Source organism: Poecilia mexicana, unplaced genomic scaffold (genome assembly GCF_051168715.1).
Source record: "Poecilia mexicana isolate PSO_F unplaced genomic scaffold, ASM5116871v1 scaffold_13, whole genome shotgun sequence".
Lineage (NCBI taxonomy): Eukaryota > Metazoa > Chordata > Actinopteri > Cyprinodontiformes > Poeciliidae > Poecilia > Poecilia mexicana.
The window spans coordinates 12,052,177-12,072,170 of NW_028263382.1; the positions used below are offsets into that span (position 1 = coordinate 12,052,177).

Sequence of the window (19,994 nt, forward strand, 5' to 3'; positions counted from 1 at the left end):
ATGAAGTATGAATGGGAAGGTGACGCTGCTGGCTCTGTGTGTATGAGGCTGCGGGTGATCGGGTGGTCAGTCCTCGCAAAGTTTGGAGCATAATAAAAATTTAAAAAATCGATAATTGTGACAGAACAAAGAAGAGGTTAGGAGTTGATTGATACACGGACAGATGAGATTCCCCGAGTTAATCCAGTGCGGCCCTCTACCACCATTAGTTTGCTGTGTATTATAATAATAAAACGTGTTTATTATTATTAACGCTTTGGTGCAAAAAACTGATTGAAAATCGATTTATTTACTGCATGTTTATGTCTGTTAAGGCTCAGATGGAACGGCACAGAAAGCAGCCCTTTAAACCATTCAGACACGAACACAATAGAGACACAATCAGATGACTTATTACCCCGCGATAATAACTCAATAGTCCATGGAAAAACCTTATAAGCTTGTATTAAAGCAGAAAGTACGGCTTCCACCGTAAAAAAGGCTTATAGTATCAATTATGCCGCATGAACTGATCAGTAGATTATTGCGAGGGAACGCAAAAGTTTTGCGAGGGAACGCAAAACCTTTTGCGAGGGAACGCAAAAGTTTTGCGAGGGAACGCAAAACCTTTTGCGAGGGAACGCAAAAGAAAAAAAATTCCCCATGTCCCCTGGGGCTCCGTAGGTTAGCGAGTTGCTAACATGTAAACAAATGGCGGTTCCGGTTTGCGGCAGAAGTCGCGCCCATAAATCACGCAAAGCCTCATGGGGGCTAGGAATAAGGTGGATAAATCATATTTTTACTTTTGTGTCAAATGTCTGTTTTATAATACTGTATATTTACCACCAAAGACAAAAAAAAAATCACTTTTCTGCAAAATTCACCAACTGCACAATTCTTGTAGTGTTAAGCCCCTTGTGCACTGCACAGCTGGACCCGGGTCGACCAGCTGTGCGGCACTTCCAGCCCGGTGTTCTGTCAGATCAGCATACCTTGTCAGATAATCATACGCTTAGCTCAGACATGTATACGCTGTCATTACCATATGATTTTATTTAATCAGCAACATTGAATCATGACGTAGATCATCATACACTTTGTTATTAACAGCTGTATGGCATCCTGACTTAGCGGTTAAGTAGGTTAATGAGTTTTACACGGGCGTGTGTTGTAGTTGACTGCAGCGGCAGCCAGACCTGCTTTAAATACACTTTGAAACCACGACAACGCATGTATATTTATCTAATTATCATATTATATTATAAACAATTTAATGACTTATTTTCGTCATAATTTATTGTGTATGCTGAGACAACTCAACTGACGGTCGGACTTCTTAATGCGCATGCGCGGGCATGCGTACTAACTGCATGTATGCTATCCTGACAGCGTATGGCTATCTGATAGAACACCGGCTCTGTGGAACCCCGAGAGCTGCGCTTCCAATTAGGCCGGCCATATCGGGCCGGTTTGAAGTTAGCATTTGATTGGTTCATTGGCTGTGGGGGCGGGACAAAGACTAGATGTCTGGATCAGAGGAACACTGATGGCTGTCATTTCAATATGCTGCATCAATAAATTCCCGTCATAATCTATTTTTACCCTACACTGAGATTACATTCGCCTCCTCAGCTAAAGATTTTACTGGTAAATGTAAATAACATTTCTCCAATCAGAAGTCGGCTAGGCTGTAAACGAAGGGATTTCCGCATCTCACGTCGCTCCAACTGGGAAATCCCGCCTGCCGCAGCGGTTGTTCAGCTGGCCGCGAGTCCAGCTCAGAGACGACACTCAGATGTTTTTTGTTTGTTTGTTTGTTTGTTTTTTTCCCTTAAATGTAAAGCTGAGGTAAATGTTTCCCTGAGCTTCCACACTCATGAGCGCATACAATAAAAGCCCGAAAGGTCTGGGAATCCTTTAAAATGGACATGGTCTGTCTATGGAGGACAAAGTCTTGGTGGATCACATTATTTTACAGAATGCAGGAGTCGTTCTCACGATCTGATTTTATGCCTCGGTGATTCCTGAGGGAGACAAATAAATATTTCCTTTTAATCACTTGCTATCGGTTGATTTTTTTTATTATTATTATATTCAGGGATGTACACACCCCTGAACTACCAATCAAAACTTTTTATATTACATTTAAAAGGGAAGGAGGGAGAGAGCGCGGTGTGTAGCATATTTTGGCAGATTGTTCAGCCTTGTGTAAGTAAAAAGAAAAAAAAAATCACTTCTTGTTTCTGAAAAGCGTAACTTTGGTGAATTATTACCTTGCTATAATTTATTATTTAAGGACCAGGACTTTATAACAATTTATAAGGCTATTATTATATTGAATACATTCAACTATATAGAAAGACGTTAGCCTGGCGCTATTATAGCTCGGTAGCACAGCTTTCTCACTAAGATCGCTAGCTAGTGTTCATAGTTGCACAATTAAATTGCTTAACATTAATAATCATAACATGAGGATAAATGGCTAAATATGTATATTCCACTTACCACTCCTCTGTCGCTGCCAGAAGCCAGGCTGAGGTCTAAACTGGCTGTGCTTCGACATGACTACAGCGCTGTTGGAATGGGTTAATGTGATTGGCTGAAACATAAGGTACCCCAACTGGGGTCCGTTCATGTGATTGGCTGAAACAAGGAAGCTGTCTGATTGGTTGCTGATCATCCAATCAGATAAAACATTTATTAAAAACCAACATTTGTGGATTGAGACATCAGGGGAGTCTAAAAAATCATCACACACAAATGCAGCGCAACTCATAGACCAGAAGCAGCTTGTAAATCAAGATATTTGTGTTTCCATCAAAAATACAAGTGTGGATCTCGTCCTGTGCATTTGTGAATTATAAGACAGTGTTTCTTTACACGGTAGGAGATGACAGTACTACCTATACATAATGCAGAAGAGCAGATAAATCTGTAGTTTTACTTGAGGTGGCAGGAACAAGATCAAAGTTCTAAGAGGTAAGCTGCATAACTTCTGGAAAGTCCTTAAAGTAATCCTTCCAACTGCAGGCTTTGTTAGCGTAGTATAACAAAATCAATTAACCAATCAATTTTAATCAAATTGCAATGTTCTTTAACATCTTGAATGACCCATTTTACTCGTATTTTCAAAACTATATAGACCATCACTATGGATTTGGGAAACATTTGTTTTTGTTCATAGCATGAATGACCTCAAACTCCACACAGCTATCATTTTAAATATCCCCTTTCAATTAAGTATTGAATTAGAATGAATCAGCATCATTACTGTTGGGTCTGTTTTTTTTGTGGGAGAAGGGGGTGTGGGATTCTGCCCCTATTAGTACATTATTTGCAATGGTTGGTAATGTTCAGCTTCTATCATTTTTGAAAAAATCTGTATATTAAATGTTTTTGTGTGACTTAAATACAGGACAAGACTAACCTGTGTTGTGGCTGTTGTCTGAATCTTTTTCATCTCCTTCTCTTTGCCATCATCTGACCTTGCAGTCTCAGAGGCGTTGCTCCTTGTCTCTACTCCACCATTCGTCTTATCAGCCAGCAATTCCCCTTCAAATTCTGTTGCACTGTCGGAGGTCTGTGGGATTTTGGAAAAGCCTTCAGTTTCTGAGTTCATGTTTTTCAGCACTTTTTTGAGTTCAAACTCCTCCTTTACCAAGATGCTGGGTAAGGAGCTGCCTGTCATGTGAGCCAGAAGGCCAATTTCATCCCTGGATCCAGTGTGATCGGGAAGCTCTGAACTCGGCAGGACCAGAGGCTCAGCTAGGCTGAGATCCGGTAGGAGATTGTCCTCAATGCTGCCCGTCACCTTGCCAAACAGGAAATTGTTATTTTGAGGGATGTCGTCCTTCTCATCATCCAGTGTAATGAGAGGGGCAGCATTCTGGTCATTCATGCTGCCCTTTGGCATCAACATACTGCTGACATTATTGTCGAGCTTCCGCACAGCGGCACAGTAAACATTATCCAACAGAGACTCCACCTCAACCAGAGGCCCGTTCTCAGATACTCCCACTGTCTCAGAAGACAGCTCTGTGTCATCCATCTTCACCTCTGTAGCTTCCACCTTTTCAGCTTTGATGTCCACAAGAAGGTCATGAACTGCTACTCTGACCCCATCTATTGTATTCTCAGGTCCCCCGAAGTCTCCCTCAGGCCCCTTCCCTTCAGTCAGCAGGTTGCGCGAATCGGCACTCTCATAGTCTGCCTCGCTGTCGGGGGTCTGGGAATGATCATCAATTTCTCCGATCTCAATCACATCTTTGATGTTTGAGGTCTGAGCAGAGAGACCACAGATGGTGCTGACCAAACCCTTCTTCCCTTTCTTTATGTTCTCCTCCTCCTGACGTTGGTACTCTTCATACATCTTTGCTAAATATTCTTTGTGCGCCTCATACGTCACCTGTGGAGAAAATTTAACGAAATACATATAGGATATACTGTAATCCTCTGAATATTATTTAAATGGTTGGCAGATTACTTAAAAGGTCTGCCTCAGCATCAGAGGTCAGTGTTTCTCTCTTTTGTGCTGCACTCACCTTAGAGTGGGCTATAGAGAGAGTGTCCACCCACACACGCCATCCTCCCCATTCATACTTGATGGCATGATAAAGCAGAATACGGAATATGTTGTACATCATCTCAGTCATTTTCTGTTCTTCTGAGTTTTTGGGGTTAATGTAGCCGAGAGAAAACATCCAGTCTTGCCATACAGAGCACTGCAACAGACACCTGCAAAATTCCAACAGTGAAAACAAATTGGCTTCATGTAAACTGGATAAAACATTGACAAGTAGTAAATATTAGGTAATACTTTATTAAAGAGTCTTCTGCCATTTGACATGCCAACAAACTTGTCAGCTTCTGCATGTTAGAATCTTCTTGCCTTAACCTGATATTAGTCTATTTAAGTTAAATAGTTTAACTTAGCCCTATAAACTCCATGCCTTCAACATCCTAGTACAAGGTTTTGTGAGGTTGAAGTGTGATTCTTCATTTCCTTCAGTAACTGAACATCATTTGGCATTTTAAATGAACAAAATAGGCTTCATAATGAAATTTGTTCATTTGGATTTTGTTTCAGTCTATTCCTTTGAATCTATTCCCTTTTTAATGGCATATTACATATCGCTACATATAAAGCTTTTGTTGACACCTCAGTAGTTAGAAACGTTGAATATATTTATGAGATAAATTACATAAAAGTTTGACAACCAATTAAATAACTAGTACCAAAAACGGAAAATATGCCTTGCACATGTCATGACTACGGATACTTTCTTCTCTTACAGGGTAATTATATATAGGTTTCGTGGATTCTCTGCCTTTTCTCCTGGATTCATTCATTGATCTGTCAGATATTTAATAAAGCAAGTGAGAAAAAATGTGGTCTAAGTCTACTTGCCGTCTGTTGTCTCGACTGCTGCTGAAGAGTTTGATCATATCTGAAAGGAAGAGCCGCCGAACCTCCATCAGTTCTGTGCCGGGGGCGGAGCTCTTCAGTAAATTTGCTACGACCTTGAGAATCACTGAAAAGAAATACATTTACAAAAAATAAAATAAAAAGTACACACTTTGTTAATTCCAGCAATCAATTACTGTGGAAGGCAGAGCAACTTGACATCAAGCAGGCTTACTTGGATTCTGAATCTTGACAGTGGAGTCAGGCTCAGGATGAGGTTTGTGAACTACCTGTGTGCACACCTGCTCTGTCAAAATCTGGGATGAGGAGCAGTGAAAAGATTTCCATCACACTCACACAGTTCATAATAATTGAGCATTTATGGGAAAAACAAACAATGCAGTTACCTCATAAAGGGTGTTGTAAGTTGTAACAGACACAGTGTTGGTGTGCAGCATAAGCCTCTCGCCCAGAAGAGTAAAAAGGCTGTGTGTGTGCATGATTTCCACCTTCCTTCTGTTAATACACACATACACACACGCAGAACGGTGAAGTGGTGTGTTTGGAACTTCCTAAGCCACTCAAATCAGTGAGTGCCATCAGCTTGCCTCCCTATGCTCATCCACAGGGAGCCAGGCTCTAGAGACAAGTGTCAGGAAAACCGCCTGCTGTCATAAATTGGGTGAATTTTGTCGGAGGTGTGTATAGGATAAAGAAGTTAGCCTGTCACCAGGAGTGGCTCAAGATACCGAGGCATACTACAGGTGAATAGGTTCAACAGTGACAAACTGAATAAGAAATGCTGTCAGCCAGAGCTTCTTTGTTCGACTTTTTTTTTTCCCTTTCACGTTGTAAAGCTTGGAAATTGGGCACTTAGAAAAAGAGCACCTTTTCTTTCAGCTGCATAAATATGGACATTTGAAATGAGAGCAGACTGATGATGTATTGCCTACTGAACTGTAAAGCACGAATGTTAAAAGAATGAAGAGAAACAGAGAAGCTTTGCTTTCATGAGACTGTAGAGACAATGTCTAGATTTTTGACAGAATATATTTCCACTGAACTGAATGAAGGTAATTTAGTTAAAACCACTGAAGACTTTGTTCCAAAATTTAATGTAAAACAAAAAATGGTTTATATTAATTCCAATGTCTGTATTTGCAGAGGAGAGAGAACAAAAGACAAATTTGACCAAAATTTAAAACTGCGTAACTTTTGCTCTTTACATGGCTTCCAAAACTAAGTGGTATACAGATACAAACGGTACGTTTTGAAACCAAGAACAAACACTGATCACTGCTACCCAAACAATATGATTTACACATTTGTCTGCAAAAGCAACCTGGAAATAAAATACTGTGGGAAAGAGCTGAGATTTACAAGGTTTTATTTCTGCCTGCAGTAGCATAACTTGGCCTTATGCCTAACCTTATTTCCCATTCAGCATCACCACTCCCTGGCACTCCACTGCTGTGAGCACAGCATCACCATTTATCCTCTCTGCTCACCCTGCAACCTGCATTTAAAACTGTAAGCTGTCCATCCAAAAGAGTTTCTTATTATCTGTCTTGACATGATGTTCTAACATTTTAGTTTGTTTTTTTCTTCTTCTTCTTAACTGCATCTTAGGCCTCTTCCGATCATGCTAATTAATGAGTAAAGGCATGGTGCAAAGACTTCACTTCAGGAGACAAACAGGTTCAACTCATGTCCACAAATAAATACTCAAAGCATTCTAGAAGAATCCACTTATGCACTTTCAAAATTAATTATGTGCATCCAAGTCATAGTACAGTAAATTCCAAGTTTAGTTTATAATGCCGGTTGAAATAAGGTTACCTAAGCAAACCTCACAGATTTTAGCTTGACTCTTTGACTTGCTCCTTTTTGCAAACATGTCGGCTGAATGTTGCAGTCGTTCAGTGCAAGAATCAGACTTTTTTTTTTTTTTTCAAAATTAGGTAGGACAATTTTTTTTCCATCTTCTTTATATTGTTCAGTGCTACAATCACTGAGCTTGTGAAACTATCAATAAAACAACTTGTAGAAATTAGGTAGCTACCCACTGCTGCCATGTTCTGCAAAAAGGAAACCGTAAACATGTAGATATTCTTTAAATGTTGCTGAGGTTATTATCAGATGAAAATCTATTTTATCTACAAAATTTGATCTCAGTTGTGGAATAAGCAATTAAATAAAAATCAAGTTTTGAGATCTGATCTAAATGTTGCAATACAAAACTAAAGCAAGAAAAACTCATTGTGGCAAAAAAAATTAGATAAGTAAAGCTCAAGATTAGATATTCAATCTTGAGGTAATAAATAACTGGCCTGGGAGGAATCAATAAGCCTGAATGAAAGATCATTGCTGCTCCTCCTCCTCGTTAGCCACTATTTTGTAGAATCTGAAGCTATTCAGAAAAGTGGAGCACCCCAATTCGCAAAACTGGCATCAAGTCAGATTGTCACTGGATTTCTTCCCGCCAAGTAAAATTTTAAGGTCAAACTTTATGATACACAACTTTCTAATCTACCCCTGCTTACATTTTGATGAAAGCAAGGTTATAAACACTACCGTACACCAGTTTCAATTCACTTCAATTATTTATCGTAAGAGAAACAAAATATCCCATTGCTGATCTGAATCATAGCAAATGGAATTGGTTACTTACTTGTGTCCCAAGTGCTTCAGAAAATATCCAAGTACTTTGAGGGATTGCACACGAATATTTTCACTCTTAGAGGCCAAGAGCTTGTAGACTACCCTGGAATAGACACATGATGCAAATTAGCCAAGAAGCATGGTCTTGAGAGAATTAACTGTAGTCCCATTGATGAAGAGGCACTTCACCGGCTGGCTGACAGCCTCTTTCTTTTGGAACAAATTTGCACATGTGGAGGTCTGGATAAAATCAGTAATCTTTTCTTTTGAAGAAACCAATGTCATTTTAACGTATGTATCTGCAACTTCACAGCTGACATGAGGCAAATATGATCATTTAATATTGCTATCCTATTGTTTTATGTACTTTAATATCCTGCTGATTTTTTTTTATTCATTTACCAAACAGACACTAATGTTGTGCAGTGAGGTATGTTGATTTTTGTCAGGAAATCACCATTTGTGCCGTAATCGTATGTTCTGCATGCTTCTTACCGTATTCCATTTCTCTGGTCAAAAGCAGGGATCATGGAAGCTGGATGCTCAGACATGAGAGCTACCACCAACTGCAACACATCATGCAGGTTTTCATCCTGTAGGCACACCATTATAGAAACACAGAAGAGACAGAAACAGGAGTCAAAGAGTGGAAATGCAGTTTAAGAGTTTATTTTTTCTATGTAAATGCATCGTCCATCTCTCCTGCAATTGTGAATTTGCCCACAAAATATCCCAGTATAAATGCAGAGCTGCAGAAAGCAACATAAGCAGCTAAGTAAATTTCTTAAGCTTCCTCAGATGCTTCCAGTTCAGTTGGAAGATAGAATCCTAATTGTCACCAGTCAGATAATGAACCAAACTCCAAAAATATCTTGCTTGCACTTCACCATCTGTTACTCGGGAAAGATCTCTACCTCATGGCTTTAGCTCCAGAGGTAGGTTGCAGTTTTCATGTTCTGGGCAGCCAAATGCTTTCTTAATCCCCTTATCATTAGAGGTCCTTGGGATTAAAAAAGCCCCTAATCTGTAGAGGTCCAGAAAAATAAGGGAATTGCAGTATTACAACAAGTAGTTGCAGACTCCTTACCCCACATCAGCTAATGGAGAATAGTTGGACTTGTGCATTGCAGACAAAAATTGAGTTGCTAGTTAAAACAAACTGCTGATGGAAGAAAAACTTTGAGGAGGATTTGTGACAATGCAGCGAAGGGCAGGAGAGTAGCATAAAATCGCTGAGTGAATTCCCTTGGAGGATAGAAAGAGACGTGTACCTCCTGCATTGTTAGCAAATAGTTGAGGATGCTCTGCAATTCATCCTCCTTCACACCTCGATCCTAAAAGAAAACAAAATAATAACGCATTGAATCATTCAGAAAGCATAAAAGACATGTACACTAATAATCAGGTGCTGATTATTTTCTTTGTTCAGGCGTTTTTTTGGGGGCTTTTTTTATAAAGAAAATTTCCATGTCATGAATTCTCACTAAGATCTGACTGGGTTTTCCAGCTGTTTTTTTATTCTCCAGTGAAACGGAGAATGAAATGTTTTTGAAATGTATTGTAGTGGAACAAATATCCAAACAGATTGTTTATGCTGGAGCAATGTGTTTGGATGCTAGTAATTATGCCGGCCCAAACGCCAGCAGACACTTTTAAAGGGTCCAGTTTTTAACAATTCTGGACCGTTGCCTTTGGATTGGCTCATAAGACTGCACTGTATAGCTTGTGCATACAATTTGGTTGAGAGTGACTTTACTATGACATTCACAATGAGAGAGATAATGTAGCTTCGAGGGCTGTCTGTCTGTCATGTGACCTATCCTATCCTGCTAGCTGGACTCCGTTGTGCACAGGCAGCTGTGTAATGGAGGCAGTTGTTTTTTTTTTGTTTTTTACACTACTCATTAAATTTTAGAAAAAGCAACTTTTCTTGTAAGTTCTGTCTGCACACAATTAACTGCAATCACATAAAAATCAGCATGCCAACAGTAGAATTCCACTTAAAGAGATATGGGCGGAAACACCTTAAGATGTAGTTTATTGAAAACTGTGGCTGTATGGGGTTGATTCAAATATAGCTTTAAAAACAAATGAAGTTACTGGTTTAGCCTTATTTTTAAATTACATAAATCTTTTGGGACAAAAAAAAAATAATCCTGCTGGAGTCAATATATGCGAAAACAGTACAAAGAGCAAGAACCTCACGTCGTACTGGAATCCAGACATATATTGTATTTTTACTTTTCAACTTTAAGATATACATAAAAAGATCCGCTTCTCAGCACAGCTAACTTCATAAGGAGCACAAGAGTAGACCATTTCAAAGGATAAAGGCAAAATCTCTAGATTTTCTCAGTGCAGTCGTGTAGGGAATCTGATGTATGAAGACAGGTGGGATATACCTTCAGAATGAGTTGTTTGAGGAAGAGAAGCATGAACGCCCGCAGAGAGATTACCTCTTTCTGGGTTGGCCTCGGCCCATCTGTGGTTTCAGAAAATAAAAAAATAAAAAGAATGAAGCAAGGATAAGAAAGAAAAGCAGATATCATCTTTCTTCTGCTGTCAATTTTTAAGTCTTCTTTCGGAGTTGTCTTTGAGCATGTGAGAGAATTGACACACTATGAATGCTCTAAAACCTTGGGTGTATAAGCTGAAGTTTTAACCGATTTCAACAGCAACATAGTAGTTTTTTTTGTTTTTTTTTCATTTTTCTTTTTTGATAGAGGAATTTGTAGATTTGCAATGAATACAACAAGCTGGAAAGGAAAGGTCATCTGGAATATTCCTTCCAAATGTATCCATCATTTCCTGCTGCGTCTAAACTCAGACAGTCTCCCAAGTAACCTTGGCCGCAGCATGGGGTCCAGGCTGCCAGTCTAAGGTCACCTTATGCACACATGGCCATCAAACCGAACAACAACACATTATAACAGCACTGGATTCATCTGACAACTTCAAATCACTTTGGCATTCTGACGATGACCTCATATCGTAATTTATTTCTCATCTCTTTATAATATATCCACCAAAATTAACAATAGCTGATAAATTTTGCTACCAGGAGTATACATCTTGTAAAAATTAGGAGGAATCTCAGGATACATTTATTTATCGCCATGTCAGAGATCTGGTTGGCACAGGAATCTTTTTTTTTTTTTAAATCAGATTTTATGCAAAATTCCCTGGTTTTTGGCCCAGCCTGTTTTTATGTACACAGAGTTAATAAGCTGCAGCTACAGCCAGATCAATAATACCCAAGAGTATTCATTAGGACACAGCAGAAATCACAATATATAGAATGTGCTGACCTTGTTGCGCTAGCAGAACTCCTGCTGCTACACTAAAGGTTTGTCAAAGTTTCAGTCGTGTTAACCCATTTGTTGTTTATCCCGTGCAAAAAGCAAAGCACTGGGACAGAGAAAATCCTCTGCCACTACGGCGCTATTATATAGCACCAGCTGGGTTAAATACAATAACAAGAGGAAGTTCAGAGAAAATTGGTCACTTTGCCCAATGCTCCGCACTCTCCTTCCCTGCACTGATAAACTCCAACCTCTGCCTTGGCTGAACACATGTTTATTTGAAATGGGAACCGATATAATGGCAGCAGACACCTGACCATCCTGCTACTTCAGCCAGTCAATGTAATCAATGATGAGGCTCCCTGAGGAAGGTGGAGGAAGGTAAGTGCCTCTGCATCCTGACACTGATTAATAGCAGTAGAGAGGAAACTCCACCAAAGGGATAGAGCCGAACATAAAAGGGATGATAAGAACATTATTACCACAGCCACCACATCTAAGTTATTCACAACCAATTATGCTCACCAACCCTGCATGGCCCTTGTTTCTCATTCACAGACTGCTTTAATTCCTGCGTCCCAAAGGCACAGGAAGAATGAGTTTATTGAAAAACAATTTATGTCCATGTGATTATTGCTGGAATTTTATTGCAGCTTATGAATGATAATAAAGTCAAGACAATAACATGCGTCTGTTATAGTTGTACAAACCTTTCCACATAAAAAGGATTTATTACAGATTAACTCCCTGTGTCCCTGATAACAGAAACCCTTGTTTTTACATTTGAAGCAGCGTTAGCAGGTATTCGGCTGGAGTGTAATAATGGTACATGCGTTTTCTTGACAGTTGTGGGTATGAGCTTTTTAGTCATATTGTGATAATATACAGAAAAAACTCCAGTGACATTTTAAATCTGCTCACATCCAGGCCATTTATGAGAGGAATTTTACATTCTGGCATTCAACTTTTAAACATTAGCATATGAAGTGACAAAACAAAACAGAAAATAAAATCAAAGAGCACAGATAATTCAGAGACTAAACACCCACCATTTTCACTGCAGTCTAACGTTTGTGAACATTCTGGTTCCTTAGTGAACCATAGTGATGGTGGACAAAGAAAGATGCATCAAATAGAAGCTTTAGTTTTTTGTTTTTTTTTCTTTTGCCTCATTAACAGTCACTAATAATTCAGGTGAGTCCTAAGGCATAAGTACTATACAACTCTTGTCAGCAGTGGACTGTCGTGCTTTGTTGTTGAAAACACCATTTTTAAAACATATCTTGCATGTAACTAAGAGACGTTATGGAGTTCTCATGAGCAAATTCTAGGTTCAAACATTGACGTTCGAGTGTCTCTGTGTCCTAAAAGTCAGCCATTTGGAAAATAGGGCCTAACAACCCCTGTAAAGGTTTGATCACTAGCCTGGCTATTTCCTTCCTGTGCAATTCTGCTTGATTCTAATCACACTTCACAGCACAATCTGGGCATTCTCCTATTGACTTGGATTCTCCTGGTAGAACTTCAACCTGGCCAATCAGTGAACAGAAGGAGAAGTTGTGAATAATGGTGTAATTTTTCTACGCTGTTGTAGAATTATAGTCTGTCATTAGTTTTGGCAATGGCAGAGAAGGAAGTGAACAGAGTGGTTTTGTTCTCCTTTCACCACACAAACTTGCCCATTTGGACTTTGTAATGGACCACAGAACATGACACAATGAAAGGTTTTATTTTCTGAGGAGAAATAGTTAATCTTTCCAATGGTGGTGTTTTTTAAGTTCTGCACAGTGAAGGAGGCTCCACCATGATTTAAGAACCCAAAATGTCTAAAGTCCATTATCTCTGTTAATGATCTGTCCTTTAAATGAGAGACAAAACAAGCTTGAACTGGATGTGCTGACTGGCCAAGAAGCTTTGCTGCCCACCTCATTACACACCATTTGGTAAAAATGAAGCCAGCACAGAGACTGAATAGATAAGAGAGGAAAAAGCTAATATGTTGGCTGTGGATTCAAGTCTTAGTCTGAGAGAAACTGAGCATCTGCCTGATAGCTGGGACAGATTCTGTACTATAACCGAATGATACATGGCTTTAATATGAGAGCACTCTCTATTAAGGCCTGCAAAAAACACAAGAAACTAAAAAGAGGATTTGCCTTGAGATAAAGAACATGTAGCAAGTGAGATCTGTTTTAAATGTTCTCTCTGAGTCCCAAAACTCAACACTTCATTATCTATGTGGTTCTCTCTTTTTTTTTTTTTTTTTTTTTACTTTTGTGTTTGTTTGGCCATTCCTCTGTTCAGAAGGACAGAGAGAAAATGTGAGCTGCCCAGGCAAGCAAAGACAAATGAAACTGGGGAGCCTGAGACTAATGTACACCATGAATGTGATCCATTTTAAGATGCATCCCCGGCTGTAGTTCCTTTCGCCTTTCTTTAAAATCAAAGGTGTAATTTGTCTTCTATTCAAAGGTCTTTATTTGGAGAAGAGAAAAGGGAGCTTAATGGATATTTGTGATTAACAAATGGGTAACACAATTTGGGATGGGCAAATTTTTATATGTCTTTGCAATTAAAAGGAAAATCAAACAAATAAGTGTTGTCAACTTTTAATTCAATAGTGATATACTTTCTTACACAAACTTTTACACCTTCCCACCTTGTTCTTAGTTTTATTTTAATGCATGCGCATTGCTGAGAAAATACCCTCACTGATGTATTCAATCATTTATACCAATATAATAAACCCTGGGCCATTACTCATGGCTCAAGACAATCCGGAGGTCTTGCTCTATCTCTAGGCTTTGCACAAATGACCGCTTTCTGCTCATAATATGTAATAATGGTAAAAGCAAGAAAACTGCAATATAATAATGGAAAAGACAAGCAATTTCTTTTCTTAAAAAAGCATATTTCCTCCTATTTTACCAGAGTTGATTTGGTAAAATAGTCTGATTTGACTGTGATTTACGCACATGTTCTTAATACACACACTGATGATAAAATACAATCTTCTGAATAACGCATCCAGTTTTTCTATAAAGCATACTTTACAAACCATTCTTGCATATCATATAGCTTAAGTGACAGTGGTGCACTATCATCAGTGATGCACAAGTAAATGAGCTAAAGAGTGGAACTGAATAATGTCCCTTGATTAGCTCTCATTTCAGACACAAATTCTGAAAAACCACAACAATCACCATGTTTTTTTTTCCAACATGACAATTTTTGTTGTATTTAAATTGGATGAAGATTAGAAGGATACACTGATACATAAATGCTAATTGTCTTGTGATTCCTTTGTGTTGTTTTGACTTAAAACTACTGCCTATATCAACAAACCTGCATAGCATTTTTTGGGTGTGTTATAGTACTTCAATTTTGAAAAAAAAAAAAAATAAAAAATAAATAAATAAATAAATAAAAAATCTCAACCTGTCAAAATTGAAAAACAACAGGTCAGACCTCCAGGAAAACTGAAATCTGTATCAGAAAACAAAAGCCTGGTTGATGCATTCCCACACTGAAAACAAGACAGTAGGTTAAACACCTGACTGGAGAGATGAGAAGTAAAGATGAAGGCCCAGTGGAATCCATAAGTCAAAATAACCCTGATAAACCAAGCATAGGGATAATTACAACTATCGGAAGGCAATTCATTACGATCCCATTCTAACAAATCAGAAGAAGAATGAACTTCATAAAAGAATCTGCAATATTCTTCCAGTTCTTACACTCTGGGATTAATTTATCTACCTGCAGTATTAATACAAATGAAAATTACCTGTAGGAACAATTCAAGCAGAGGCATAGAAAAAAAAAATCTCTTTTGGATTAACTGACCTTTGATTGTGTGAGGAGTATTACATCAATGCTGTCAAGCTCCAACCTTCAGCACGTAAATTTTATTGGGCCTTGGTGCAGCATAAAGTGGGGTCTCGAAACCAATATAAAAAAGCCCCTATATTAGAAAGTGGGTAGTTTTTGAAAAGAATAATGGATACCAAAAAGGAAATGACAGTTCAAGGACACTTTCTTTTCCTTTACAGCTCGCTTGGTGATGTGCTGTTTCACAGACTTAGTGTGCCAGTCAGTAGACTGGGCCACGTTTCATAGACTCAACACCCACAGCAAGCACCTTACTGGGATCACAATAGATGATATAGCGTGTCTGCCTAAACTGCCATCTCTCGGCCACAGTCCCAACAGCTGACAGATAAACCTTTCTGTGTGGTGATGAGTCATTTAAAAAGTGGTGGAGCTGCTTCAATTTCTGTTGTCGCTTTGATAACAGCCTTGGGACCGCACACAAGACTGGTTTTTGGTTCACTCCCAGTGTTTTCCTTTCTAAAATTCTAAGTTTGGTTTGGATTCCTCCTGAGGTAGATGAGAAGCCTACAACAACCCATGTAAAATCAAATTATGGTTATTGCACAAAAAAAAAGTAACTCAACATCCAGATGAATTAAAATTAAATATGCTCACCTAATCCCTTTGGAGCGATGCCACTGCTGTCTGCGGGATTGGAGGCCCAGTAGTAGTATTTCAGCATATGCATGAGCTGAAGGACTGTACCAACTCGACGGATTGTGTTGTAGATGGTAGCTGTGCCAATGAACTCAGCAGAAAGATATGTGTATAATGAAAGCTGAACCTGGAATGAGAAAAACAAATATATGTATTCATATTACCAACAGCACAGTGAAATAATCATTAAAGGCACATAACAGCTTAATCGACTAGACGAGGAGTGGAAATTAACAGGTGGCAAAAAAAAACAAACTGGAAGCAGAGCAAAGAGATAAACCTGAAGTCGAAGTGCATGGTGAATCTAAAACATGGATTTTTAAATGGAAGTGGAAAAGTACGTTTCAATTCCCGTCTTTGATGAGAACAGTCAGTCAATTTTTTTGTCATCAATGTCGGCGGGTGCTTTTGCAGTCTTGGTTTTTATGTACCCAACTTTTTCTTTGACAACCGATGATTTAGAGCACTTTTCTGTTATTTATTGCTGTCTATTGCAATGAAATGCAGTTATGCAACTCTGAAAACCAGATTTTCCTTGCACCAGAAAAAATGGACAACACTGGAGTTTAGGACCATTACTGGTATGATTTCAAATGATTTTAGCTATAGGAAAGATACTCTAAAGAAACACCATATCTAGGGTAGTCCCTAAATTCCCTTATGAGTGGTAGAGTATGCAAGCTTTAGCTATTTTATATGCTGTGTGACATTTTAAAACACAAACTTTAGAAAGGCGCCCTTACAAAAAGGAAGGACACTTGTGATTATTCTTTTGTTGCAACAAAGCTTCTTTGTAATAAATGTTACAATAAACTTCTCCATCAACTCCCCCGGATGGTATCTCCAAAAGTTTCCACATCCTTCCTATAGTCAGCCTCATTACAGCCAAGAACGACAAGGAGTTGAGATTTTATGGACTTGTGCCGGCAGAGCCATCTGTAGATTAATTTCATGGCTGTTTAGCCTTTGTACATTTGACTGTGGAATAAATGCTATCGTTTATTTATTTTTTTTTTTATTATTACAAATTTGGAGTTGTAACTGTCTGCTTCCCATTTGCCTGTTACTTTGCTTCTGATACACTGTGTTTCCAGCTGTGGGTTGGTGATATTCTACTCCATTCAATGTTCAGGCTGAATGGCTGGGATTAAAATAGCTATCTTAGTTAATACAAAACGATGATTTCCTGAAAAATAATAAACTGGGAAATAACAGAAACAAAATGCAGTGGAGTTTTAGCCAGGAAAAAAATTATCCATTTACAAAGCTTCACCTTCAGTCCAGGGTCCATCCAAAAAGCTCTTTCTCTTTATCTTGGCCATTTTCAGAGCAGATTTCAACCCACCTTTTGTCTGATTTGACCCTGGTTCTTACACTGGAAATAAGGAGAGGAAAAAAAAAACAACTACCCCCCAAAAAAATCATTCTAGTTTCTAAAGGATTCTTGCAGTGGAAATTCACCTTTACATAAACAGAAAGAAATGCAGCCATAAAATACAATTTATTCACAAGGTAATGCCAGAAGTCTCCTGCTTTAATGCAAGTCACACAGCTTGCAGCATGCTATAAGTTGGTAGCAGAAAGGGACAGGTAGATGAATTTTACCACTTTGGCCACCTAGGAGAGTGCACCCGAGCAGCTGGCCTCAGAGACGCTCAAAGTGCTCCAACTCCTTTCATTACCAAGCCGTTTCTCATTTTTCATCCATCCTTTCTGATCACTCCATTTTGAAGTGTCACTGGCATGCCTCTGGGCAGTTTGGTATTTCTTTCATACTTCTATTTATATATTTGTGTGCTGCCTACCAATGAAAAAAAAAAAACACACACACACACACATTTGCCACACACAGACACTGTACTTCTTTAGTACGTCTGATTTCATTTTATGGGTAATTATTTAAATGTAGGACTGGAAAAACTCCAAAACGTTTAAAAAATGTATTTGAGACCAGTGAAATTGGAGCATAACGGCAACATTTCAATGTTGTATGCAATTTAAAAATGTATCGCACGGGAGCAAAACAGTTTAAAGTGTACAATTTAGGACACGCCACCATTTTGAGAGAAATGTACACAACTTGTAATTGGGGTGCGGGGAGGAAGCATTCTTCCTCATGCTGCGAATTGCCGTAACACTTTTTGTTGTGTTTGTTGTGGACTTGGTTTAATAGCTTTTATTTAGATACTGAGAACAAGTTACGGTTAGATTTTACTTGTTCTTTGGTTCCTTCATTTAAATATTTGTTCTCATTTGCATGTATTTCACCAGTTTTACACATTATCTGCTGCCTTTGAAAGCTCCCCAAGATTGTCACAAAGAAAATGTCTACTTGTCATCCTGCTTCCACAAAAAGAACATTTGATCAACACAAATTTGTCTTCACAGTCTTACAAAGGCAGCGGTGACAAACAGTCGAGTTTGAATCTCTGGTTGCTCATCTTGCCGTTTGCGGTGGCTCACCTTGGCTGGGGTGTAGATCCAAATGGCTGCATTAAACAGGATGTGATCGCACAGCTGCTTCAGCAGCGGCGCTCCATGTGGCAGACCGTCGAGATACTTTGCAAAGGAGAGGAACTGCTCTAAAACAGCCCTGCTGATGTGTGCACGAGAAGACTGAAAACACAGAGCCGCAAAATCACAATAAAAAAAAAAACACATACAAGATGGCTTTTTAATATGGTCACTGCATTTTGAAAATCTATTTAGTTGTAAATAAACATTTTAACAAATCTGACCTATAAGACTATTATAGTTGACCTGGAAACAAATTAAGCTCATAATATGCAATATAATTTCTAAACTTGCACATGCTGAATTTTCTCTTTAATGCACTGGTACCAGTTAGCCCATTTACTGGAAGAAAAGGCACGTCAAGGTTTGTAAAAGAGCCAGTTTCAGAACTCCTTAAATTTTCCATCGTACCATTTTCACAAATTAAAGTTGTTTTGAAGAGATGGCAGAGAAAATGTCAGAGTGACCAGAGTTTTCTCCAGCTGTGTGGAGCAAAGCAAAGCAGTGTCTGGCCCCCTCACCTGTTGCTGCACACTGCTAATCACCTGGCTGTAAGAAAGTTTTTCCCTTTCTTACGAGAAAGACAAATTCACCTAAAAGAATGACAAACTATTTTTCTTCTTGGACTCAAGTGTATCATACTGTGAGACTCTCAGACAAACTCATACCTGGTAGAACACAAAATTTATAAATGCTTTCGGGGTAACCAATGGAGGTTTCTTGGTCTATATATATATATATATATATGTCTGGTCTCAAGTCTTAAATACTGCAGTATCAATTCGTCATTATAACACTGGTGAGAAATTGATCTACTCAGCTAGTTTATCTCATTATTATATAATAAAACAAAAAATAAGGATATAATGGACACTTTTACAAGCAATTCTGCATGTGACAAGTGCCATTACAACTCACGCCTGGTGCTTATTGTCATTCCAGGTGGGGACTTTGTGAAAGGAGGGAAGAAAGAAAAATGAAGGCCAAAGGAGGAGGGAAGTTGTGGCATAAACAGATCATGAACAGATGGTGTGATATGTGAAAGTGTGAAACCTGGCAGCAGGAGGGAAGGGAGAAAAAACGGCAGCTCTCAGGTGCCGACTATGCCTGGCTGTTAGTTTACAGCATCTGAAGCCAGCAGGCAGGCGAGTCACTGAGTGACAAAGTGGAGTCATATCTCAGTGCTCTGAAAGAGACAGCACTCTGGGGATGCTGGCTGCTAGATCTGAATCACAAAATGGGTAAATAAAGACTGATGCAGAAAGTGGGGGACATGTTCCTCTGTTCGGTTCAAAGAAACGTACAGGACTTTGCCACAGGCAATGGAAGATTAGACTACTGACAGGGCTTTGAGAGTACAGACAAGACACCTTGATGGAACAAGACGCAGACAAGACACAGCGTACCTGGACAATGAGAGATAGCAAATAGGGTGCTCAGCAGGAAACTCGCAGACTGTTGGCCTACATGAAATCGCATATCGTTCAAACACTTTAATAAAAGCAAATGTGCAAAAAGAGATTTTTAAAGCTGATGTGAGACTTTTTAAATTGGAACTTGATATGAATTCAGGAGAAATAGAGGACCTCAATAAACAAGGAATG

General features: G+C 38.8%; 1 protein-coding gene across 1 annotated transcript in view; it reads right to left on the reverse strand.

Moving 5' to 3' along the window:
- Positions 1-19,994, reverse strand: part of LOC106929118 (neurobeachin-like) — a 90,607-nt gene that overhangs the window by 7,036 nt on the left and 63,577 nt on the right. Inside the window, exons 12-21 of the mRNA XM_088012111.1 lie at positions 18,340-18,492; positions 15,835-16,003; positions 10,447-10,526; positions 9,316-9,378; positions 8,540-8,637; positions 5,791-5,899; positions 5,619-5,700; positions 5,387-5,510; positions 4,521-4,713; positions 3,407-4,384 (exon numbers count right to left, since the gene is read on the reverse strand). Coding sequence (XP_087868237.1) covers positions 3,407-4,384; positions 4,521-4,713; positions 5,387-5,510; positions 5,619-5,700; positions 5,791-5,899; positions 8,540-8,637; positions 9,316-9,378; positions 10,447-10,526; positions 15,835-16,003; positions 18,340-18,492 — 2,049 coding nt within the window. The remainder of the gene's footprint in view (positions 1-3,406; positions 4,385-4,520; positions 4,714-5,386; positions 5,511-5,618; positions 5,701-5,790; positions 5,900-8,539; positions 8,638-9,315; positions 9,379-10,446; positions 10,527-15,834; positions 16,004-18,339; positions 18,493-19,994) is intronic.